The 26035-nt window shown below is 39.0% G+C and overlaps 1 protein-coding gene across 1 annotated transcript in view; it reads left to right on the top strand.

Annotated features, from left to right (window-relative positions):
• Positions 1-26035, top strand: part of COL19A1 (collagen type XIX alpha 1 chain) — a 332172-nt gene that overhangs the window by 164421 nt on the left and 141716 nt on the right. The window contains exons 15-16 of the mRNA XM_039532738.1: positions 1139-1174; positions 23622-23675. Of these exons, the coding sequence (XP_039388672.1) occupies positions 1139-1174; positions 23622-23675 (90 nt within the window). The remainder of the gene's footprint in view (positions 1-1138; positions 1175-23621; positions 23676-26035) is intronic.

Raw genomic sequence — 26035 nt, 5'->3', positions numbered from 1 at the left:
CAAAGATGAGCACTCAAAAATTAGGAAATAATAGAATTAAGTTTGCCTGTGCAAATTCAGTTGGGCCCCCTTGTGTGTATTATGATACAGTATTTAGTTACATGATCACATACTGTTTTTTTCCTCAGGACCCCTGCCTCAGTGTGCAGGATAGAAGGTGCCCACTGAATGAGCAGTTACTCAATCATTGATTTTATCCACATTGTTCAATGTGTAGCCTCAGGGCTAATTTATTTATTTACACTATTCAATGCCAGTTCTGTATACAGAAATATTAATTTCCATATATATATTGTTACCAAGAATATGAATTCTTATACCCCATACTTTTCATCTTCATAAACATAACCATGATTTGTGACTATCTTCCATTGCTAACTTCCAGTCAAGAGCACACATCCTCTTGTCTTCTCTTGATCTCTCAAATGTTAAATACGAGATATCAATGTATTTTATAATTCTAAATATACAATACAAATTATCTTAATAAAGGAACCAACAAGATCTGTACATTAATGATTGTGAGATATATTTTTATGTAGTATTTAATATATTCCTCAATTTTCCCCTAGCTCCTGTCCGCATTTTTTATGTCATCCCTTGCTGTCCTTTCTCTAGCTTAGGGCATGAACCTCAGGGTATACTCAGGCCCTGAGAATCTAACTCTGCAAACACTACACGCACGAGTGACTTTACATATATGAGCAGTCTCATTGAGTTCAGTGGGCTAAGTGGTGTGCATTAAATTAATCTTGTGCAAAGTATCCACAGGATTGGTTTCTGAAATTGTACCTCTTTGGGTCAGAGGCTTGTCTTTTTGTATAGCTGTAAAATATCATGCACATATATGGCACTACAGAAATAACATTTTACATAGACAAGGTGGGTGAGGTAATATCTTTTAGTGGACCAACATCTGTTGGAGACAGAGACAAGCTTTCAAGCTATACAGAGCTCTTCTTCAGGTCTAGTAAAGCTATTTTATATTTTACATAAGCTTTTGTGAAGTGAGAGCATGTTGCTGATCAATATGGTATCAAACTTATTTATGTTTCTGATATCCTCTAACTATGCTTAAAAGTAAAAAAATGTGTAACTGAATGAACTGCTGACTCCCTTCTCCCCCTGATTCTCCTAGGGAGATGAAGGGCCTCCAGGACAAGCTGCTTTACAGGTACGTACTCTGGAAAACAAAGGAACAAACAGTAAAAAGCAGTGGGGGGAAGGAAAACACTCAAGAAGTGGGGCTTTTTTTGTTTATTTGCCATCCAAACCTCTTTCCTGTTTTAAAAAAAAAGCCACATCCTTCTTTCCAGATGTCTGTGTATTTTCTAAATGTCATATTTATCAGTAGGTAATTCATTATAAGATGGGGCTCTCACTTTTTAGTTGGCACTGAATAGGTAAATGGAAATGTATAAATATAAAAAAGAAAATAGCAATATTCAAAACATCCTGAAGGTATTTCCCACACAACTTCAATGAGAATGTCCTTTTTTAACCTGCTGGCTCGTAACATGCATGTTACCAGTGAAAGAACTAAACTGCTGATTTTCAGTAAGAGCTTAGAATGCAAATGAAATTTGCTGTCTAAAGATAATGTGATTATTCTATCAGCTAGCTCATTTATTAAGTATTTATTATTTAGTTGAGGCTATGATACTGTTGCTGTATACTGTTGTGATATAATATTGTGTTTCTATTTTCAAAATATTGATACTTGACATACAAGGCCTGATTTTCAGAAAGTTAAAGACTGGCCTTTGTGCACACAACTATAACAATTGCTTGTGAAATTTGCTTGTGCAAATGGAGGATTTGGGTGTATAATAGTGATCATTGCACCAGAGTTGGTATGCAATTACATGTACATAAAATGCATGAAGCTCTTGGGCCTCATCTTTCTGAAAATCACACTCAAAGTCTGAGTTAAGGGACACAGTTGAGATCAGAAAAGACATTCAGTTTGGAACTCACTCTACATAAAACGAGATAAAGTTGCTGGCAGGATGTTTTATGTTAGGGGGTTCCCTGTTTTGAACTTGCTCTTTTACTTGGTCTGCCAAAGCCTGTATTTGTGAATCTTCCAGGAGGACTGCAAAACCTTTATTTCCCCTTTTCCCCTGAAAACTGTCGAGGAGGTATTTATGGGCAGTCTTTCATAACTGCTATGGCAAGAGGAGAGGAGGGACTCTGCAATAGCTAGTACCTAGCCCATGCAACAATTTAAATATTAGAACCAGCACCTTGAAATTGATCCAGAATTGAACAGGCCAATGCACAGCCTGGAGCATAGGAACATAAGAATTGCCTGGATAAAGTGGATCAGAACAATAGTCCATTTACTCCAGCATTCTTTCTTCAGCAATGGCCAGTATCGGCTACTTCTGAGCTAGGTAAATTTCATAGAATAATCTGCCCGTACTGAAAATCTATTTCCAAACAGCTGCTAGTTAGTTTGGCTTTTGACCTGAAGCTCAAGTTCTTCTAGCCCTTCAAAAAGTCTGGCTTTTTAATTCTTTACCATTATAACTGGATACTCTGATAGGTAGCTTTTTGGCCTATCGTGTTTAGGAACATAGGAGTACCCATACTGGATTAGACCAGCGGTCCATCTTGTTCAGTATCCTTTCTGCAGCAGTGGCTAATACCATATGTCATAGGTCTCACCCCCACTTGGAGCTGTTGGGTTCACAAGATGGGGACCTGCATGGATCCTTCTAAACTTAAATCCTAGTTTAGATCTGGTAAAAGCTGCCACCACCCAATAATGTACGTGTATTGGGACACAGTCCTTCCCCAAAATCCTTGGGGATCCCAAGAGCCCCAAATCCATGGAGTTCTTACACCTAGGAGAAATAAACCATTCCCCCCTTCTTCTCTCCCCCCTCCCTTTTCCTTGGAGAGATACCGGGATCCAACTACAGAGGGATGCCTCCCTCCTCCCTTTTCCCTGAGAATTCACCCAAGGAAAGATCAACCAAGTCCTTAACAGAAAAGATTTATTAAAGAATAAAAAGAAAGTAACTGTCTCTGTAATACCCAGATGGAACAATACACAGAGTCTAAATTTATCAATCTCTGGAGAGAATCCCCCCTCCTTTCTTTCTCAGTAAAAGCAATAACAGTACAGAATTAAAGAAATTCTATAGCAAACACACAATTGCAAATGTAGAAATCAAATTATAAGACTAATCCGCCTTTCTAATTAATACTCACTATTGGATAGTAGGAACTACTCCAGGAGAACTTGGAGACATGACTGGCCTCTCTTAACTCCCAAGAGAGACTCTAACAAAGAACACAGACAAAGGCTTCCCTCCACAGAGATTTGAAATTATCCTGTCCCTTGATTGGTCCTCTGGTCAGATGTTTCTCAGGTTACTGAGCTTGTTAACCCTTTCCAGGTAAAAGAGACCTTAACCCTGATCTGTTTATTTATGACACCATATGTTTCAGAGGCAACTGTGAGAAACTCTTAGTGGAAAATCATGGAATAATTGTCTCTTTACAAGAGAAGTTTCTTCCTAAACTCTGTCAGCAAGTGGTTGCCTGATGCCCTTAATCATCATTTTCTTATTCTATCCAACATCACTGTGAATGTCCTTATTAGCTATATAAACATCTAGTCATTTTTGAAGATGGGACATTACTTGATATTTGTGTTTCATGAATGTATAATTATTGAGTGGATTTCTACTTGGCCTATGCCTTCAATCCTTGGTACAGTGCATTCCATTAGTCTGGCCTGGGCATGACAAAAGCGTGAAGTCACATAGCCAAGTCCTGTTTCAAGAGTAGGGGGTGAAGTCTTCTTGTCAGTTGAAAATGAAGGAAGGCATTTTGGATAACTGGTACTATACTGGGTCTAGGTGCAATGAGTATAACAGAACCCTGAGACTGTGCATTTTCTTAACCACTGGTGGCCACATGACCTTGATAGAGGGTGAGTTTTTTTACAGTTCATCAAAATGCTTTTCTCTTCCTACTTACATCATCTCCATCTTACCTGAATTTAATTTGAGTGAGTTATTTTTTATCCAGGTTCTAATTTCTTTCTGACTCCATGAAAGCTGGAAGACAGCATTGTCTGTGCTAGAGGAGAAAGACACACAGAGTTGTGTATTGTTGGTGGTTGTTCCTATATAAAATATATTAATAAAAATCCATACTCTATACTGTTGGTCCAAATGTCTAAAATTTTATTCTGTCATATTGCCCTCTTAGCCTTTCCCCGCACTCTGTTGCATCTAGGAGGGCACCCAAAGTGAGGGGGGGGAGCAAATTCCAAAGTTAATAGTGCTTCCTGGAAAATCCTGTGCCTCCAGCACCCACCTCCCAGTTTAAACCAGGGGCACTGTCGCTCAAATGAATCAGCTAATGCAACATCATATTTGAAAGTTCCTTAAAGTAACCAGGAATTTGTAGATTAAAATCACCAGGTTAAATTGCACATGGAAATTAATTGAAAGGCATTGCAGTCTGTGAAACACTGAAAGAAACACCATTTAACTGTCTTCTGTGAAGCAAATAGCACTTGTGATCACTGCAAACCTACTACAACGAATAGTAATATAATTCTGCACCACCTAAAGTTTGAACGTTTGAGTGATTTTATGCAGAACATGTTCTAGTAATTTTTGATGTCAGAGCAATGTTAGCATTGCAAGGCAAAAAGATTGCAAAATTCTTTCAAGTGTACAAGATAAAAAATATTTTTGGCTACTGCTGTCTGATGGCTGAATGTTTAGCGCATTGGAGGCACTGCTGTCTATAGTGGCTTGCTGTCTTACCCAATGTGCTGAAATATGCATTGAACAAGAAGGGAGAAAAAATAAAATCCTGCAATTCATTGCCTGAGCACCATTAATGTAGATGTGCAATCACCTGATATACCCTCTGAGTCTCGTCAAAGAGAAAAGAGCCTCTTGAGCAACTCCATTTATCCCTTTTCGTTTCTGCAACCATGTTAAAAACCGCATAGTGAATGATATCAAAAACAGTGTGAAAATTGATTTTTCATTCTGGGTACGTCTTCACTACCCGCCGTATCGGCGGGTAGCAATCGATTTCTCGGGGATCGATATATCGCGTCTCATCTAGACGCGATATATCGATCCCCGAATGAGCTCCTTTCGACTCCGGAACTCCACCAACCCGAACGGCGGTAGCGGAGTCGACATGGGGAGCCGCGGACATCAGTCCCGCGCAGTGAGGATGGTAGGTAATTCGATTTAAGATACTTCGACTTCAGCTACGTTATTCACATAGCTGAAGTTGCGAATCTTAGATCGATTTCCTCCCGTAGTGTAGACCAGCCCTCATTCCCAGGATGAGATTGTAAACCAAAAAGCTCACAGCAGTCTCTGTACTTCTGTCAGGGTCAAGGAAGTCTCAGGACTCCTGGTATTGCCACAGTTCCTGTGCTACTACATTCCTTGTAACCTGCTTCCAAAAAGATGATTTGAGGCAGGGAGATAATTAGCAAAATCAGTGTCAAGAGGTGATTTCTTGAGCAAGTATGTAACACTTGCTTCTTTAAGAGAAGCTGGCATTTTGTGCCCCAGAAAGGAAATGTTGGCAGTCCTCTCCACTAATAAGTCAAATGTCTTTCTGTTAGATGTTATCAGCCAGAAAGAAAATGGATCTAATTTGCATTGTGATAGCTTGAAGCTCCCTGAGCACCTACAGAACCGCATTGACTGATGCTGGCCAAAACTTTCCAGAAAAGGCTTTTGTTCTATGGAACTGAAAGTTCAGTCTGAATCAAATAACATTACTCCCAAAGTAAAATGAAAACTCCTCACGGCAAGGGTATTGATGTTGTCTGAGTGAAGACAACCAGGAATAATCATGTTTGTTCTTGTTATCTCTCTACACTCACACTCACACGTTCCACTGATCAGGATAATGTAGATGATATGATGAAAACACAGGTAAAGGTGTAAGCTCCATACTTTCCACCTTAATTCTCAGTCCAAACATGAGATCCAGAGTGTGACCAGCTGTTTGCACTGAGTCAGCCAGCCATCTGAGATAGTGCCATGGTTTTCATGAGCTCCTGAGCTAACCTAGAAGAGCCATCATCCATACTGACATTAATTGTTCTGGGTGATTTCATTCTCAGCATCTCCACAGCAGAGAGGACCTCATTCAGCTCAGCAAGGCCTTCTGAGGTGCAGCAGGGATCTATATACTAAAATCTACTATATCTCTGCTGCACCTTGGAATTTTCATACTAGATAGGTACAGTCTATCAGATCCAATTTTGGTGTAGGAAACCTCCAGGTGTCTTGCAGTCATGGAGATGCAACCAACACCACCTCCCATGTCCTGATGACAAACCGAACACCTACCTGGAGATATCTAGGCTAATTATTGTCCAGCAGATCTTGAATATACAAGCAAAATCAGGCCCCGTATTTGTGATAAAAACATGAGTGGTTGTAACCTCATTAGTAAATCTTGCATTAAATAGCATAAGCTGAAGGAAAGGGTCAATATTTTCCAACACGTTACCCCCTACTAATTCCCCATAGACAAAGTAGAAGAGGCATCCTAATGGAAGTCCTTCCACAACTGCAAGATTTTGGAAGTGAACAGCACCTTGTTGGATGCTGTCATGCAAATGATGGATCACGTAGCTTTAACATGGATGTGTCACCTGTGTCCATCCCCATAAGGCAATCTCCCATATTTTCAACCTGCAGTGTCTCAGTAAACTGATCCAAAGTCTGATTGGGGTCTAAAATATCAGTGATTTGCTTGTTTGTTTGCTACTGGCTATTCAATAATCTTGTCTGTGAAGGAAAGAATAGAGACTGGGCTGAAGTTGGTGATTTCATTATCATCAGTGATCATTTCTTGGGTGCAGGCTGGGCATTACATGTTGCTGGTGGGATTTTGCATTTTTTTTCGAATTGAATCACTGAAATCTTTAAAATTTGCTTTTCTTCATTAACATTCAGTTACACTTTACATTATAGTAGATGCCTGTTACACCTGGTACAACCTGGCCTCTTACCCCTCTGTATAGGCACCAGTCAGTTGAAAGTGGACTCAGTCACTGGGTCCCATGTGCTTCTAAGCCAATTGGATCTTGACAGAGTCTAGTCACTAGTCTTTAGGGCCCAGACTAGTCCTGAGAGGCACCCTCCCCTAGACTGAGCTCACCCTTTCTGTGAGTGAGGTTTGTCAACATTTCAGGCTGGGCAGATTCCCCCTTGCCTATTCTCTCCTGCATTCCCTTCTTACCTGTGGTGATGGGCTGCTCCTTGCTCTTAAATATAGTCTGTCTCTTTGTCATCTGCTCCACTGGGATTCTCCAACCCCTTCTCCATTTTTCATGCTCCGCTTGCCAGCTGCCATTGTCCATAGGGATGGGCCAGTAGCTAAAAGTCTCTCAGTCGATAGCCCCAGATTGCAACCTTGATGACTCTTGGTGACAGTCTTTTAATTTGGAGTGCAATATGGTAAACTGCTCTCAAGCAAGTTTAGACATCTGTTCGACACATCATACAAAATGGAGTTAATAACTTGATATAAATATAATCCAATCTGACTCAGCACCGCTGAACTCTTTTCATATTGTTCTGGCATTTTTAAGGCAGGATATGTGGGAAAGAGTGTCAGAAATTGGGGCCTATGCATCCATACTGAAATACAATTTTTGAAGGAAGAAGCCTGGAAGGCAAGAACAAAGAAGTGAGGACCATTGCACTTTGTCCAGCATAAAAAAGATTTTATATATAGGCTTCAGTTAGGAGGGAAAAAGTGGTACTTCTATACTAATGCCCTGTTCACACACCCAAACTCTGATCACTGTCACAGAGAGGATGAATGTTTTTTTTCTGAAAATGATTAACAGTGAAATAGTTGACAAATTTGATATTCTAACTTGGAGAGCCTTAGGGTTCAGAGTTAATGGTCTCGCAGATGAATGGGAGTAGTTTACACTTCATACAGATTCCTAGATTTTAAGGTGTGAAGGGACCATTAGATCAGAAGTAGAGAAAATGATTTTGAGTTTAAGACACAGGAAGGAGAGTTAAGGAGATCTATATTCCGTGTGCTCCATGGCCCAGGTATGGTCCTTTTGTGCCTCTCTCACGCTAAAAAGAGGCCATAAATCTAATCAAGCAATTAGAGATATCTTGAACCTAAATTTTAGATGTGCTGATCACCCCCAGCTCCCATTTACTTCAGCTGGAATTGTGAGTGCTCAGCTTCTCTGAAAATTAGGTCCAAGATGTATCAGGTTGGACATTCAAAATCAGAAGCCACTTTTGAACTGCTTGGGCTTAACCTTATTGTATCTTAAATCATTCACATTTATAAAACAAACATCTAACGCTTTGAGATTTGTTCTTTGATGGAAGGTGCTTTATAAAGTGTTCCAGTCCAAATGATTCAGGCATAGTAAAACAGCTTTAATTCTGCAGAAACTGATGAAGTGCTAATACCATCTGAAGAATTTCCATGTACAGTAGTAAACTGAAAGATGAGGCAAGGGTGAGGCTGGATCACCATAGCAGCTTGAAGACAGATTACAACACTGCTTGAATAGATAGTCCAGCAGGAAAATTGTCGCTCTACCATTGCAAAGTGTCATGGGTTTCGGGTGGAAAATTCTAAAAAAAGACAAATGAGGTCAGGGATTAGAGGAAAATCCAGTCCAGTCTCTAAATCTTATGCTTCATTTTGCATGATTTTTATGTAGCCATGACTTTATAATATATAACCTCAGATGAAAGATGGCTCATTCTGCCATAAATAAATAGTAGGTCAGATAACACCCGAGGTTCAAATAACACTGAATTGGGCCTGATAGCAATACTATTCAGATTGCTGTAGCAAAAACTGAGGTGTCAGTGTTTCAGTTATAAACATTGTTAAATTCAAGGGGTTAAAACTCATCACAAAATAGTATTTTGGGCCGAAGCTTGGCATTACTTGGAGCCATTTCTGATTTTTCCTACTAAGAAAATGGTTTGTTTGGTTATTTTGGTGATACGGAAATATAAAATAAATTGTTCTTGGGTGATTTGGGGGCATAACTAAAATAAACTTCACTTTTTAATCTGAAATTTTATGAGGCAAACAGAGATTCTGGACCAGATTTGGCACTAGCCTTTTTTGTGCTATTCATGTGATCCAAGATCCAAAGGGACTGGATTCTGGCTTTAACTTTCAACAGAGAACTCCTTGCAGGTGTAAAGCTGGAAGATCATTTCCTATGTCAGCCACTCTCCATCCCAGTGTAGAGGAAGTGCTCAGGGAGTGGGAGTGACACTGGTGTGGCAGAGCTCTGTTTTCCTATGCACATCCTTCACTGCATGAGGTTTCTTGGAGACCAGGCACCAGTGGTATAATTTAAAGCAGGCCCTAGGCTCCCATATTCTGTGCTGCCCAGCCCTAGCATGAGCTAGAGCAAACCCAGTGTTGCTCTAATTCATGCCAGGGATATGCCATGATAGAAACAGAGAGCTGTAAGTAGCTCCCTGACTCTCCACCCTCCCTCCCCACCCCCCAACACTAAGCAGAATTAGGATGCAGGGGATAGTGGAGCCCTCTGTATTTTGAGGGAAAATCCACATTTTTTCAACAAGTGTTTAACTATGCATACATGACAGAGATAACCATAAGAGCCATGTCTTGTAAATAATGCATGATCAGAATTTAGTTTGTGTGCCAAAATACATAATTACTCAATAAGTCTTAACAGATAGATGAAACACATACCAAAATATTTTGACAATGGAAATACTTCTTCTAAAGCTCCTCAAAATGTTTAGTCAGTTATATTGGATATTGACATGAGTCAAAATATGCATTGCTCTGAGAGATCATAATGGTTTGGAGAATCTGTCCAGTTAATAATACAAGTCTGAAAACCTTTCATAAAAATCTCTTCACCGCCCTCCAAAAACCACCACCACCAACAACAAAACTTTAGGCATAGAGAAGAAGCAAAGAATTCAAGAGGGAATGTGTGTGTCATACTGTTAAATAAAGGTCTGATTGTAGCCCACTGAAGTCTAGGGGTTTGGGTCAGGCCCTAAAGGAGTGTGTTTGTTTGAGTGTTGCTAAGATAATATGTAAGTATAAAGTTCCACAACATGTTATATATTTTGCTGTTTTTAATGTAATTTCACCATGCTTACAATTTTTAGAAAAAAAGAAACTGAATTAGAAATATAATACAACCGAAGCTGAGAAGGAGACACCAAGATAAATTTTAAAGCATCTATGCATGTAACTTCTGTTGAAGTGAGTAGTCAAAAGGAGTTTTGTTCAGGGAGGGTTTCTAGGAGCTCTTGCAGAATTTAAGTATATGCATTTGAATCATACATTATTACAGAATAAGCTCTAATGGCTCTGATCACTACATTTTAAAGCATTTTTTTAAAAGATCTTCAATTCAAGATGTTATGTTTTCCTGAAGTCAGTCATTCATACATCTGCTCGTGGAATATCCTTTACATTGAGTCCTTGATTATGGTAATGATTTGATGCAGGGAATCCAAAGTTAGGGCTCACAGTCCTACTTCATTTCTGCCACGGTGTGTAGTTTGTATAGTGCTTTACCTTTCTAAAGTACTATACAAGTATTAAAGGTTCATCATTATTCCTTTTTAAACACTTTTTAAAATTTATAATAGTGTAAGTTAGGAATGAACTTTGAATCTTCTCACTGTAGTTATATTTTTACACCCTTAACATTATGTAATTTACTGAAGCTGGCTTATACATGAATATATTATTTTGTTTTCAAGTCCTAAAAATTAATACATCTCTAGAGACCCTCCAGGGAATAAAAAGCAGGGGTCACAGTGTTATACTGCACAGTTTTGTCAAAATACAGAATTTAGGCTTCGGACGAGACAGACTGGTCTCTGAAATGTCAGTTGGCTAAGCTCCTCTCTTCCTCTCTGGCATCCACAGTTTAAGCCTGGGCATGTCATGTCAGAAGAGTGACAGGTGAAGGAAGGTAGTGCAGCGATCTCTCTTGTAAAGTATATGAAAACTATTCCTCTTGACACTTGATCTGCTGCTTTTAGTTCCCCAGGAAAATGAGTGTCCGTCTGTACGTTCCTGTGGACCTATCCCTTTTGGGAGTTATAAAATACTCATCCAGATGGCACCAAGTGTTTACACAGAAGCCAAAGGTTAAGTCAGTCACAAGCAAACGTACCTAAGACTTGCTTGCTAAACAGATATTTGGAATGCTGACTCTTTGGGCTTTGGAGGCTTAGTTAAATCAAGCTCAAGGGAAATTCATACACAGATACTGTGCAGAGCAGTCAGCATGAGGAAATTGCAAATTCAGGCCTGGGCAAGTTCTGTGGTCACTTTCATATTCAGTAAACATGCCACACCAACAACAGACTATTCAGCTTTGATGTAGCAGGTTATGTAATAGTCACATAGGAATAAAACTAAATTATTTTATAACACAAAGTTTCAATTTACCCATTGTATTTAAAACCTTAATTATTGAATAGTTAATTAACTGAAGATGTAATATACTATATCCTTGAGGGTTTAATGTTAGCCATTTGAAGTAATGCTCTTCATACCCAGTGGGCTGATTCTGCAGACATTTTCTGTGTAACTCGTCCTTCCATACATCCCAAAATAGGACTACTAGTGTGAAAAAGGATGTGCAGATTCAGGCCCTACAAGGGAAAGCCTCTTCATAAATGTTTCATCCAGTATTAGTCCGCCTCTTAAAATTAAAAACTGCAGGTGAGAGCAGACTGATTAAATGGATATATAACTTGGAAGTGATTTTATATTTTCATTATTTAAAAATATGTCTCCAGTAACAGGAACCTGGATTTTAACCATTTCTGCCATTTAAATGGAGGTTTATTAGTGTTCATGAAAATATTAACCTATCCATTTCTTTTGGGCTAGATGTAGTCATGGGATTATCTTTAACTCTCATAGCAGAATTTGGAAATGCTCCTGGTTTTTAAATGTTGTTTAAATGTGAGGGAAGATTCTGTCAAGGTAAACTTGTCCAGAGAAGCAGATGATATTTCTGTAGTTTCAAGCTATTTTTATTTTTATCTCCTCTGCGCAGTAATACAAGAGAGCTGGTGCTTTGGGCCTAAGGGAAGATTTATGTTTTGGTCTCAGAGAAGATTTATATTTTGTAAAAACCTGCAGTCTGCTCATTTGACATGTAAATGATTTATGTGTCTTTCATTAGAAGAATGATGTCAGAATAGTTCCCTGTTCCTTTCTATTACTAGTGCACTTCAATGTAAAGAGACATTTGAAGTGACCCTCTTTCAGGAGTTTAAATTATGCATTTTTTCACTTAGAAAATAAACCCTTGTCTAGTAAAAGTGCTAGGTTCATAAACTATGAACTTTTATGAAATAGTTCTGTCCATTTCTTATTGAAATGGTGGTCTCTGTTGAAAATAAATTAAAATAGATTTAAAGCTCCACTCTCTGAAAAAGGTGTAGAAATTACCACACCTATAGGAAAATGAGATTATATTTTTGTTTGCTTCCATGATATATTTTAAAAATATAGGCCATGTTTTGATATAGTCTGATATATACAGTTAGGGCTAAATTCTGCTTTGAGATTTACTGAAGTCAGTGGAGTGGTGACAGTAACCGGTGATAGAACTGGAGTCTGCAAAACACCTATTGATTTCAGTGGGAGCAGTATGGGGCCTGATCCTGCAGCTGCTCTGCATATGGAACTTCCATATACTTCAGTGAGTTTTGAATGCAGGGTCAGGTCCCATTTAGATTAAATTAATCCCACATGGATATTTTAAAGAAATATTGATCGAATTTCCTCATTAAATTTGTGGTACTATAGTGAAGAAAGTAAATGTGACCTATAGTAGAACCCTGATTTTATGAGCATTGATCTTATCTTTCTGCCATCCAATGTAACTTAAATCTGTCAGCCACCTTTCAAGCGACTGTAATAGTTTTGAAAAAGACAGTTTTGGTGGGAAAGAAGAGATGCAGTTATCACAAAGAAAAATCAGGCACACCATGTACATTTGTAACATACACTATAATTGAATGATTAATACATTAATTTACGCACTGTACCTTCTGTAATTTTGAGACGTTCTCAAGATGTTGAGATTGTGAGTGTTTCAATTTTTGCTCAATCCCCAATTAGTTCATAAAATAGGGGTTCCACTATAAAACAATATATTGCTCACAGTGGGTCATTCATGGCATTTAGCCACAGCCCCGCATTAGAGGCAAGGCAGAGCGGCAGCACCCTGGCTCTAAGATGCAGTGCATGTTGAGGGCTTGTAGGTTGTGCCGCAGTTTGCGACACCCCTTTAAAGGAGGAGTATGGCATGCTTCGTCTAGGGCCTCAAGCCAGCAGATTTAGCTGAGAAGTAGTGGAGTAAAATCAAGACTCTGCTTACTGCCTGTCCCTTCCTTCCCCAACTTAGCATTCCATGCAAGTCCAGGGAAGGCTTTTTGCTCCCTCCAGTATGCAGCAGCCTTTTGTTGCTTCAAAATTACAGTTGACATTAATAGTCACCTTTTAATCATGCTAGTAAATTACTGGTACTGCTTGTGCTAATTAATGCCATTCTACCATCGATCCTTGCAAGAGGCAGGGCCATATATACTGCCTTCTATCCAAGTCAAGACTTCCATTCATACCAATGAAAACTGTGCATGCAGTTCAACATCAGCACATGGTAGTAGACATCACTGATCCACCTGTAAAGGAAAATACAGAGAAAGGGCCAAATTCTGCTCTGTTACTTCCTATCATGTAAATGAGAGCAGATCTGGTTCTATGGTATTTGAATAATCCCATTTACAGAGTCAACATACATTTTTGTTTAGAAATTTAGTATTGCCAAACTGAACAACTAAGTAATGCCCATGACAGTTGAGTCCTAGAAAGGTTTGTTTATTATTTAGTTAAATATTATAAAAAATCACACATTCCAAACATGGGGAAGTGATCTGTTCACACATCGCCATGAGAGATGGTTCCACATGCCTGATTTAGATTTTTGTGTACTTGTGACTTGTCTCCCTAAACTCCACATATAGCTTACCTGCTGTCTTGCAGAAATGACATGTTGTTAGAATTGGATTCACCTAAGAATTTCACTGCTTCATAATGAGAAGAAAAACAAGAACCTATAATATGAGTTTTGTACATACATTTTTTTTATTGAATTAATCTGTGAAGTTCTCATGAAGAAGCAGTTCCATACTTCAGTGAGGCTGATGCATTTATTGTTTGTGCTAATAATGGTAGGTTGTCATGCATGGAATCCATTTCAGCAGAACAAAGAGTTTATAGAGATCCTGTCCAATCTTATGTTTCAAAACCCATCAGACACACTCTGTACTAACTTTTATATACTTAAAATACACTTGTATAATGTATTTGTTGTACTGTGTTTTTGGCATGGGCTGTAAGTTGCCTCAGGAAGTAAGGAATATGAATAATGTCTTTAAGTAACTTCACTCGTCCACTTCAGCTGCTTTTCATAACTGACTGAGGTTATGATTAGTACTTTGCTTTTGTTCAAAACATGTTCTAATGTAATTAATTTGTACCATTAAATCTAATAAGCAGACATCTGCTGTTTCTGTAAACATTTTTAAAGACCTGTTAAATCAATACAAATGTTTTTTGTATCTTCATGGTCACATCAGAAGATTTTACTCTTTATCCTGTGGTGAGCAGCTTATCATGGGGGAGTTGTATGAAATCTAACACACTTCATTTAATACCTACTGAAACTACAAACTGTTTAACTAGATTGCACTGTTAGTCACTTACTTCCATCATTGCAAACACATTTCTTTTCTCACATCTAAGGTTTAATAACTCTTATCTCCAATTACTTATCAAAAATGTTGATTTTAGGGTATGATCAGCTGAAAATTTTAACAATGACTATGTGTCATCATCCACCATCAGCTCAGGATTAAACAAAGACTGTGAATGGCTTGCCAATTACAGAACCAGTTTCTCCTCCCTTGGTTTTCACACCTCAACTGCTAGAACAGAGCCTCATCCTCTCTGATTGAACTAACCTCGTTATCTCTAGCTTGCTTCTTGCTTGCATATATATACCTGCCCCTGGAAATTTCCACTACATGCATCCGACGAAGTGGGTATTCACCCACGAAAGCTCATGCTCCAAAGCGTCTGTTAGTCTATAAGGTGCCACAGGATTCTTTGCTGCTTTTATGTGTCATCAGTAACTATAACGCAAGAAACCCAGACGCATTTTGATGATTCATTCAAGATACACCTCTACCTTGATATAATGCAATCCAATATAGCACAAATTCGGATATAACGCGGTAAAGCAGTGCTCCAGGGGGACAGGGCTGCGCACTCCGGTGGATCAAAGCAAGTTCGATATAACGCGGTTTCAGCTATAACGCGGTAAGATTTTTTGGCTCCCGAGGACAGTGTTATATCAAGATAGAGGTGTATTTAACAAAACTCATACAGATTCTTCCATGTTAGCCCGTGAAACTTATGTATGAGAATTGTGGTGTATAATAACCACCCAGTTAAAAATATTAAAATTATAGATTTTCTGCTCTGTGTGAGATTTACAATATGTAAGTTAGAGAGACAAGATGGGTGAGCTAATATCTTTTATTGGACCAACTTTTGTTGGTGAGAGAGACAAGCTTACGCAGAGTTCTTCAAGTGACAAGCACCAAAGCTTGTCTCTCTCACCAACAAAAGTTGGTCCAATAAAAGATATTATTACACTTTGTCTCTTTGATATCCTGGTAGTGACATGGCTACAATAACACTGCATACAAATGTGTGACTTTTCAGATTAATTTAAAAGATTCACCACTACTTCTATACCATTTTTAAAATCCAGCATTCCCTTTCCATTCCCACTGCTAATAGCGTAGTCCACACCTCTATCTGTCACTTTATTTACTGTAACCACCTCCTTGCTTCATATCTAACCCATCCTTTCCCTTGCCCACAATTCTAATCATGGATTAGTCTGTTGCAAATTCCTTCATAAATTTCCATTCTTCTCTGCTTCAAGTTTAGGTGACTCAACTTCATTTTTAAGGCTTTGCACAACTCAACATCTGCCTACGTATCTTATTTAATCCCTTTTTATGCCCCTATTCACCCTCTATGTTCTTCACAAGTTTCCTGTTTGATGCCTCCTTTGCCCACTCCTGAAACTCTTGACTGCTTTTTTTTCATGACACACCTTAGTGTCCTCCTTTTATTTAACTTTCACCAAGCACACTCTGCCTCCTCTTTTAAAAAGCCTCCTAGAAGCCTGTCAGTTCCATGAAAGGTATTGGCTATAAAGACTGCATATACCACTTGTTCTGTATTTGATTTGGTTGTGCCATTATATTGTAATGTCTCAGAGCAGTAACTTGTTTGGCCAATTTTTACATGTTGCATATTGGACTTTGTACATATGAAACCCTAAAATAAATGTATATAAACATATATGGCTTTAGTCTTTGGGTCATATCATGTCCTCCCATGGAAAAACCTGCAGGAGGGCAAAAGAAATTCAGAAAACTCTAACAGAGTTTCAGAGATCATCCAGTTGGATTGGAGTGGAGTTCACTTGTCCGCAAAGTGGGTACAAGGCATGACTTTCCAATTTTGTAGCTCAAGATTTTCAGAAAATTCCCATGGATCGCAGGCCATCTGTGGAAGACTGCCTATCTCTTTCTCTCACATGACCTCACTCTCACTTACTGTACTGACACTTTCCTTCACACACATCCATGTCCCCCCAGAAGATGTGGCAGGAAGAGGACCACATGAATGAATTAAGCGATCGCGTCACCTCTGTGGGCATTGCTAAACATATTTGCTAGGAAGTGGTGACATGGGTAAAACAGACCACCTCCTCCCAGACACAGTTTTTCCCATCCCAAACTGACAGAGCTTATCAAGAGAGCATTTCATGAGGTGGGATGGAGGTGCATGCTCAACATCTCTCTCAAACAGCTGGGGAGTTCTTTTTCTGGATTTCCTCTATTGCATAGGTTCCCAAACTTGGTTCACGGCTTGTTCAGGGTAAGCCCCCAGCGAGACACTTTGTTTATCAGAGCGTCCTCAGGTATGGCCACTTGCAGCTCCCATTGGCCGCGATTCACCATTCCTGGCCGTGGGAGGTGTGGGAAGCGATGTGGGCCAGGCCTCTGCAGCTCCCATTGGCAGGGAACGGTGAACTGTGGCCACTGGGAGCTGTGAGCGGCCATACCTGCAGACACTGAGGCAAACAAAGTATCTCGCGGCCCACCAGGGCCTTACCCTGAACAAGCTGTGAACCAAGTTTGGGAACCCCTGCTCTACTGTTATGTCCTTTACTCCAAAATCTATCCCTTTTATTTCTGTATTAGAATCATAGATGTTAGAGATAGAAAAGACATAGAATCATAGGACTGGAAGGGACATTGTACGGTCATCTTGTCCAGTCCCCTGCACTCATGGCAGGACCAAGCATTATCTAGACCATCCCTGACAGGTGTTTGTCTAACCTGCTCTTAAAAATCTCCAATGATGGAGATTCCACAACTTCCCTAGGTAATTTATTTCAGTGCTTAACCAGGAAGTTTTTACTAATGTCCAACCTAAGCTGCCCTTGCTGCAATTTAATCCTCAGAGGTTAAGGAGAACACTTGTTCTCCCTCTTCCTTGTAACAACCTTTTATGTACTTGAAGAATATTATCATGTCCCGCTCAGTCTTCTCTTCTCCAAACTAAATTAACTTTAATTTTTTCAATCTTCCCTCATAGGTCATGTTTTCTAGACCTTTAATCATTTTTGTTGCTCTTCTCTGGACTTTCTTCAATTTGTCCACTTCTTTCCTGAAACGTGGCGCACAGAACTGGACACAATACTCCAATTGAGGCCTAATCAGTGCGGAGTAGAACGAAATAATTACTTCTCATGTTTTATTTACAACACTCCTAATACATCCCAGAATGATGATTGCTTTTTTTTTTTGCAACAGTGTTACACTGTTGACTCATATTTAGCTTGTGATCCACTGTAACCCCTAGGTCCCTTTCTGCAGTACTCCTTCCTAGTCAGTCATTTCCCATTTTGCATGTGTGCAACGGATTGTTGCTTCCTAAGTGCAGTACTTTGCATTTGTTCTTACTTAATTTCATCCTATTTACTTCAAACCATTTCTCCAGTTTGTCCTGATTGTTTTGAATTCTAATTCTATCCTCCAAAGCACTTGCAACCTCTCCCAGCTTGGCATCGTCAGCAAACTTTATAAGTATACTCTCTATGCCATTGTCTAAATCATTGATGAAAATATTGACCAGAACTGTCCCTTCATACTTGTGTTATTTGTTTATATTCATCCTTTGTAATTTGGCCTAGTTTCCACATTTTGTAGGACTCTCTTTTAAGTTTCAGATCATTGAAGAACTCCTGGCTAAGCCAGGGTGGACTCTTGCCATATTTCCTATCTTTCATACGCAGTGGGATGCTTTGCTCTTGTGTCCTTATGTATAAGTTTACCGCATTAAAAAATTATCCACTATGGTAGATTCTTCAGTGTTTCCAGTCTTAAGTGCTTCTCTACTTCCTTTGTAGTGAAGAGGACTCTCTGTTGGACAATTGTCCCTTTCATTCATTTTGAAAGTTACTCTGGAAGGTGACTGAAGGTATATAGTTATTTTTATCTAGTACCTCATTGAGTAAAGAGCAGTAGCTGCTATTTTATTACATTTCTAAAACTAGGATGTTGGGTACTTTGGAACATATTGTGTTTTCATCTGTAAACCAGAAGGCCCTAATAAAACTAAATTTCAGTGCCAGGGAACGGCCGCTTGTACAGAGCAGTTCTTCCATTCCAGTTTCCGATTACACTGAGCACTCCTCCTTTTCCTTGAATATAAACCTCCTTAGCTGTTTCTTTGTCCGTAATTGTGGGGTTTGGAACAGGTCCCATATGAGGAGAGATTAAAGAAGCTAGGACTTTTCAGCTTGGAAAAGAGGAGACTAAGCGGGGATATGATAGAGGTATATAAAATCATGAGTGATGTGGAGAAGTAGATAAGGAAAAGTTATTTACTTATTCCCATAATACAAGAACTAGGGGTCACCAAATGAAATGGATAGACAGCAGGTTTAAAACAAATAAAAGGAAGTTCTTCTTCACACAGTGCACAGTCAACTTGTGGAACTCCTTGCCAGAAGATGTTGTGAAGGCTAGGACTATAAAAGCATTTAAAAGAGAACTGGATAAATTCATGGAGGTTAATTAATGGCTATTAGCCAGGATGGGTAAGGACTGGTGTCCCTAGACTCTGTTTGTCAGAGGGTGGATATGGATGGCAGGAGAGAGATCACTTGATCATTACCTGTTAGGTTCACTCCCTCTGGGGCACCTGGCATTGGCCACTGTTGGTAGACAGGATACTAGGCTAGATGGACCTTTGGTCTGACCCAGCACGGCCATTCTTATGTTCTTATGTGATATTTTAAAATTAGAAGAAAAAGAATGAGAATAGATTTAGAACAGAAAATGTTGGCTACAAAACTAGTTGTCACTGTGTTGTACAGTTAGGCTGTTATGACAGTTTTTTCCATTAAGACTTTGTTGTACAGGTACATAATGCTGAGTGCTTCCTTTTATGTAATACATAAGTTTCTGGGGTTCATACACTGTCATATTTGTTATGGCCGTTTCTTATTTTTAAAGAAACTTACCTTCTTATTAACCATGGTACAAAGGTCTTTTGGTTTGGGGATGCAGTGGAGAGTTAGCTGCACGGACAAAAAATGGCTAAGGTTTAGGAAGACCAAACACTGTACTTCTCTGTAAGGCTAACAACAGTCTTTGAAGGTAATGTCTTTCATAAAATCCTTCATAAAGATAATTTTTTGTACTTTATGAATAAATATTTGGTGTGTTCTCATTTTAACTAATTGCTTCTGCCAAAGGATAGACTATAGGTCATATTCTAAGCTGTCCTTTTATCTTGAGGGCATATAATAATGTCTGCTTTTTGAACCGCTCAGTTTCTGAAGTGATTAGAAAAGTCATTGCATACGGGACCTTAATTTTTAGTTTTAGGAATCTATTTTATATTTTGCAAGCAAACATAAAAAAATGCCTCTCCAAGGTTCCAAGTACCCTTGCCATCAATTTACAATACATTTCATAATCAAATAATTACAAAGCAAGGCAACATCTTGCTCCCTTGTGTGCAACCACTATTCAGGAGGGGGAGAAAATCACAAACTAAAATCTTTCCACCTCTTCAATTCCCAGCAGCAGTATCATCAAAAAGATGAGCTATCTATGCATTGTACTTGCATCTGAAGAAGTGGGTATTCACCCACGAAAGCTCATGCTGCAGAACGTCTGTTAGTCTATAAGGTGCCACAGTATTCTTTGTTGCTTTTACAGATCCAGACTAACACGGCTACCCCTCTGATACTTGTATTTGGGAAGTGAACAGTGCAGGGCAAATTTGTAGACCAACCTGGAGGAGTGAATGCTGAAGTAGAGGGTTTAAACTACATAGCATCACTACATTTAGTGCTGTATGAATTCTGGTTCACACAGGAAATGTTTTACTTTAACATACACAAATATTTTCTAGCAAGTTAACTGTTATATTTGTGACTTTGTGAACAACTATGCATCATCAACCATTAATAGAAAATTTAGAAATCGTTTGAAGCATGAATGTAGTTTGCAGCAGTTTTGAAGTGTCTGAAACAATAACTTGTTAACATTTTAAATTAAAGTGACAGAATATCATGTAGTGAATTAATAAAGTCTGAGGAGTTCTCCCAGCTGTTGTGATTCAGAGTGGAGAAATTATATAAATGGGAAAGCTCTTGAACAGATTAATTTTGATTTAAAACTGAATTCATACAATTCATTTTAATAAAGTGATGCCACCTTTTTAAGGTTTGGGAGGTAGCAATTTAAACCTCATTATTTTTTTCAATGTTATCACCTGAATTGCAGATCATAATGTTTTAATTCATTTTCTGGAAATATACACAGTTTTCTAAAAACATGACATGATTCCACACTTACGTCTTAACTAGTCAAAAGGGGAGTTTATCTTGAATAAATAAAAAACCTAAGGCTCCAATCTTGTGACTTGTTATGCACAGCCAGAACCCTGCACCTTGATCTCAACAGTGAGGCTGGATGTGGGCTCCAGGGTCGACCAGGGCACAGTCAGTTATAAGATCAGGGCAAAGTGCCTAAACTTGATTTCAGAGATATGGTGTGTATTGCTATTTATTGGGTGAGCTTGCAAGACCCTATACTCAAAGGTGTTGGTCTGTATGTAATGTGATGTGATAACTTTTGAACACTGCATGAAATAAATTCCAATATTTCAGGGAATGTTATAGGCATCACTGGCCAGAATCTTACTGATTTGGGGAGCAACTGGAAAATTGAAAGAGAAGGTTGGGAGAGGGTAGAATGTGGGACACATGGAGTCTCTGCCATTAGTTTAGCACAGCCACAGCTTCAAGCACCTCCGCATTCATCTGTTGGTCAAACTGGTGGATGGTGCCCATTAACACCTTACAGAATAACAATCTCTGCCCATGCTCCTGGTAGAGTTTAACATACTGATACACTGAATGATTTATCACCCAGACAGATAAGGTTGCAATGGCAGTGTGTTCATAGTCCCTCGCTTTGGAGGAGAATAGGGACACTGGTATGGGGGAATGGGCAGGCAACATAGTTCCTGGTGGCTCTGATATGGAGGAATAGGGCACACAAAACCCTAGCCTGGGGTAGAAAGAGGAATAGGAAAAGCTGAAGCATGCACAGACAGTAACATGGGAGATAGTGGGAACTCATGTGTGACACAGAGGTCCATTGGTGCCAGCTGGCAAAAGATTCACTACTCTGTGTCAGCAACTCCTAATAAGCCTTACAAACTCTTCACCTAAAACACTGCTTTTATGGTACTTATCCATAAATAGGTCTTGTAAGGTATCGGATAAAAGCTGGTGTCACACTGGTCATTATGTACTAATGATGAAAAGTATGTACTAATGATATTTGAAAAGTTTGTGTATATATTGACAATATATCCTGAGCTTCTGTATCAAGTATGAGTCACCTGCAGAGAGAGGTTTTTTTCCTCAGATCAGGAATGTTTGTCCATCTAGCTAACTGGCGCATAAATTAAGCATTTAATGTTTCACAATGAGCCTCTGAGTTTGAACTGAATGCTGATAAAGAACAAAGATGTGAAGTCAACATGAAGTCAGCCAGCACCAGAGAATAAACATTGAGGGCTTACTGACTGCGGGAGAAAACAAGGACTTTGGGGGAATGCAAAAGGATACATACTTATTCGCTACTGGGGGAGCAAAAAGGACAGTGCTTTTTGCATCCATGAATGGTGGATCCCAGCCTGGTGGGTGCTTGGAGTTTGCTTTAGGTGAAAAACTACTTCAGACAAGGATTTTAGCCTCTTAAAGTTAAGTTTGGGCTCTAAGAAGCATGTAATGCTTTTGTTTTATATGTAATCATTTCTGTTTCCACTTGTTCACTATCTCATAAATGTAACCTTTGATAATAAACTTATGATTGTTTCACTATAAATATATTTCGGTGCTGTAATGTTATAAAGGACCTGATCCTGGGTTGTGCCTGTCAAACTTTGTGTACACTGTCTCTCTGGGGACAACTGACCTGGAAATTCTGTGATTGCCTAGAGACGGGAGCCAGACATTACAGGGGGATGCTTTAGAGGAGCTTGGAGACCAAGTGTCATTCTGCAAGGCAAAGTAAAGGCTGGCAGAGCCCTGAGGAGATTGTTTGAATGGCTAACAGACTGAGGGTATCAGGGAGCTGACACCCAGTTTAACACTAGCAAGTCTTTCTCTACTTGAGGGAGTAGGTTACTACCGTGACTCAGAGTCCTAGGCACTCTGAGAAAATGTCACACCATGGTGGAGAGGAGATTGGGGAACCCTGGTATGGAGGGAAAAGGGGCAAATGAAGGGCATGAGGGAAGTGGGAATGGGGATACAATCAGAGCTGTTGGGGATCCTAGTGTGGGGGAAGGGGGAAGTGGGAGGCACACTGAACTCTTGGCAGAGAGATGATGCAGGTTGTCCCTGAAGTAGAGTGGGATGGGAAAGTGGCACCCAGGTAATTCATGGGGGAGGGGAATGGAGGAATGCAAGGAGCCCCTGCTGTGCAGTAAGCTCAGCCTACACAAGCTACAGAGTGTGCGACCCCCTAGTTTAATGAAGCCAGCTAATTTGTATGTGGCATGCTGACTTTACAAGATATATGGTAGTACAGATACAAATCATAGTTAAGCCCTTTATAACTATATTTAAAACAATACTGCGTCAAAACCCAATAATTATTCTGATCCATTGGCTTTTATATGGCACAATATGGTTATGCTGGTATTACGATCATCAATAAAAAGTATTACTTTTTTTTTTACATGTGAACATAATGTAGTCCTGGACATAAGGTGATCTCTATCAGTAATGAACATTTTAAGTTTCCTTTGGTTACAAGTATGGTTTGTTACAGGCTGAGTCAAATTAAGCCAAGATCATCTTGAAATGTTACATCCTTGAATGTTTGTATTTCCAGGGTTTGCCAGGGGTAGAAGGTCCTCCAGGTCCACCAGGGAAAGAAGGTCAGAGGGTGAGTAAACTTTGTGAACAACTGGCAAGTGCGTGAACTGATGTTAATGTGTTCTTGCTGAGCACCAATAAAAATAAGTCTTAAAGATAGCAGCTGAGTATGAAGCAGTCTCCTCAAACTGAGCTTTGAAATTTGAGTTTTGTCTTTGTTTGTTTAACTGTTAAATCTCATTCAATCTTAAATGTTTTAATGACTGGCAGCACAGATGCAGAATTGTAGTTTGTGTAAAGTGCATCTGGTGTAATTTAAACTGGAAAAATAATAAAAATTGATCTCAACTTTCAGTTCTGTTGTGGGAATGGAAGGTATCCTAGTGCACATATCATACATCAGCATGTGATTTTTATGCTAAGTATTATACTGCTCAGAGCTAGGGCCAATGGTCAGGTTTTATTATAGTTTTGATATGTGCATGTCATAGTTGATGATATCTATACAAGGAATGGATAACGGTTAGGAAGAAATAAGAAGCAACCAAGACATGCTCAAAACTTGAAATGAATCTAGACCCATTTGCGAAATTAAAAAATGTTGGGTTAACTGGGTTTTTTTACTCATTTTCTTGTGCCTCTGCATTTCTTGGCTTCCTCTGCTACCAGCAGAAGTAGTAAAATACAAAGACGGATGCTGATGTCATAGTATTTATGAGCCATCCTGAACTGGAAAGTATTGGAAAACTCAAGAGAGAGTTTGTTCTCATGAGATTGTCAGACCAATTTTAGACTAAAGTTTGGATAAACATCTGAACTTTAAAGATATTTATCTCAAAGTCAGATTTCTTAGCAAACAAAACTAGTGTGCCCTTCTGAAGTTTGTTCATTCACAATTAATTTTGACCCAGTCCTACAGGGCATTGAGACACTCATTTTTCAGAGAAGTTAATGGAAATCAAGGTGTTGAGTACCTTACATATTGGGTCCTTTGTGTACAATCTTTCATGAATGGCATAATGCTGATTGCTAAAGATGTGATGCTGCAGCCTTGACACAAAGGAGTATTTCTTTTCAGGAAAGCAGTCCCACTTACTTCGGTGGAACAATCCACAGGCCTGATCCTGGTACACAGTGATGAGTGTGGGAATGTTCTAACTCTTACTGTTATGTAGTTAAATATGTGAGATATGGAAAAGGCCTTGCTTGTCCCTTTTTTTTTTTTTAACATGCTCTAAATAGGAAGTTTTTCTGTGGAGTCTCAGGTCTGCAAAACAGCCAGAATACTAACACTTATTTGTCCCTTATATCCAATAATGTGAAAGGCAGACATTGGTGGTTATCTGAACTTTTAAAATGTAGTTATTTTGTGGTGCTGCTTTTAGGCTAGGACTGTAACATTATGTCCACTGCTAGAAAAATGAATTGTAGCTGTATTCTTTTTGTTAAGCAGGGAAGTTTAGTGAGAAGCTAGATTTCCCTTAGCCACTTGTATTTCATACATAACATCAAGCTGATGTCTTTTCCAGTTAGTAGTATACAGACAATACAGTATAAACAGAAGTGCTTCTTCCCCTACTATCACAGCCATGCAGATAACTGTCTCCAGCCAAACAGCAGCAACAACAGAGGTTTGGACTACGCCCTCTCTCATACGCTTCATATTATTGTAGAGTGAATGACAATTCTTTCTTGCCCTGCACCACCCATTATAATAACAATTAATAATCATGCATCATCATGGTAGCTTAATTTAAATACATTAAAAATCTGGAAATGAAGACATTAAGGTTTTAACAACCACAATAACTCAGGCCTTATCAACACTGAGATTTTTAGCCACTGTTATAGTTACACTAATGTAGGTGCATCATTGTGGGTGCATGTAGTAATAGATATGGTGTACTGGTGTAAATCAGCAGTTGCAAATCTGGGGTCTGCACCAATGCAGCTACACCAGCATAGCTACCTGAATGCTAAAAAAAACCAGTGCATGGAAGGCCTCAGTCAGGTTGCGCATCTTCTATATATGGTATTACATAGTGACAAACAAATAAAAACTATGTTAAAAGGATGTTAAGATTGAAAAATCAAATGCTCAAGAGTTACAAAATGACAGAATTAAGATTGTGCACGCAACCTTACTCCATCCTCTTCCTGCATATGGATTTTTGATGCACTTTTTAATTATTGTGTCACATACTATTTTTAATGAGATGTCTGCCTCTTTCAGTGCACAGGAAGGACAAAGCAGTGGCTATTCGATATTTCTTTTTATTTCATCACTCATTATGTGACCCTGTGCTTCATTTATTACACACCATCGAAACCTTACACTTAATACAGAATTATTTATTTCCTCGTGAGTTTTCCTCTGGAGCTCAGAACCATACTATAAGGTCTTGTCTACACTACAGAGTTTTGTTGACA

The sequence above is a fragment of the Mauremys reevesii genome, linkage group 3 (genome assembly GCF_016161935.1).
Source record: "Mauremys reevesii isolate NIE-2019 linkage group 3, ASM1616193v1, whole genome shotgun sequence".
NCBI lineage: Eukaryota > Metazoa > Chordata > Testudines > Geoemydidae > Mauremys > Mauremys reevesii.
This window is presented reverse-complemented; position numbering and strand designations above follow the sequence as displayed.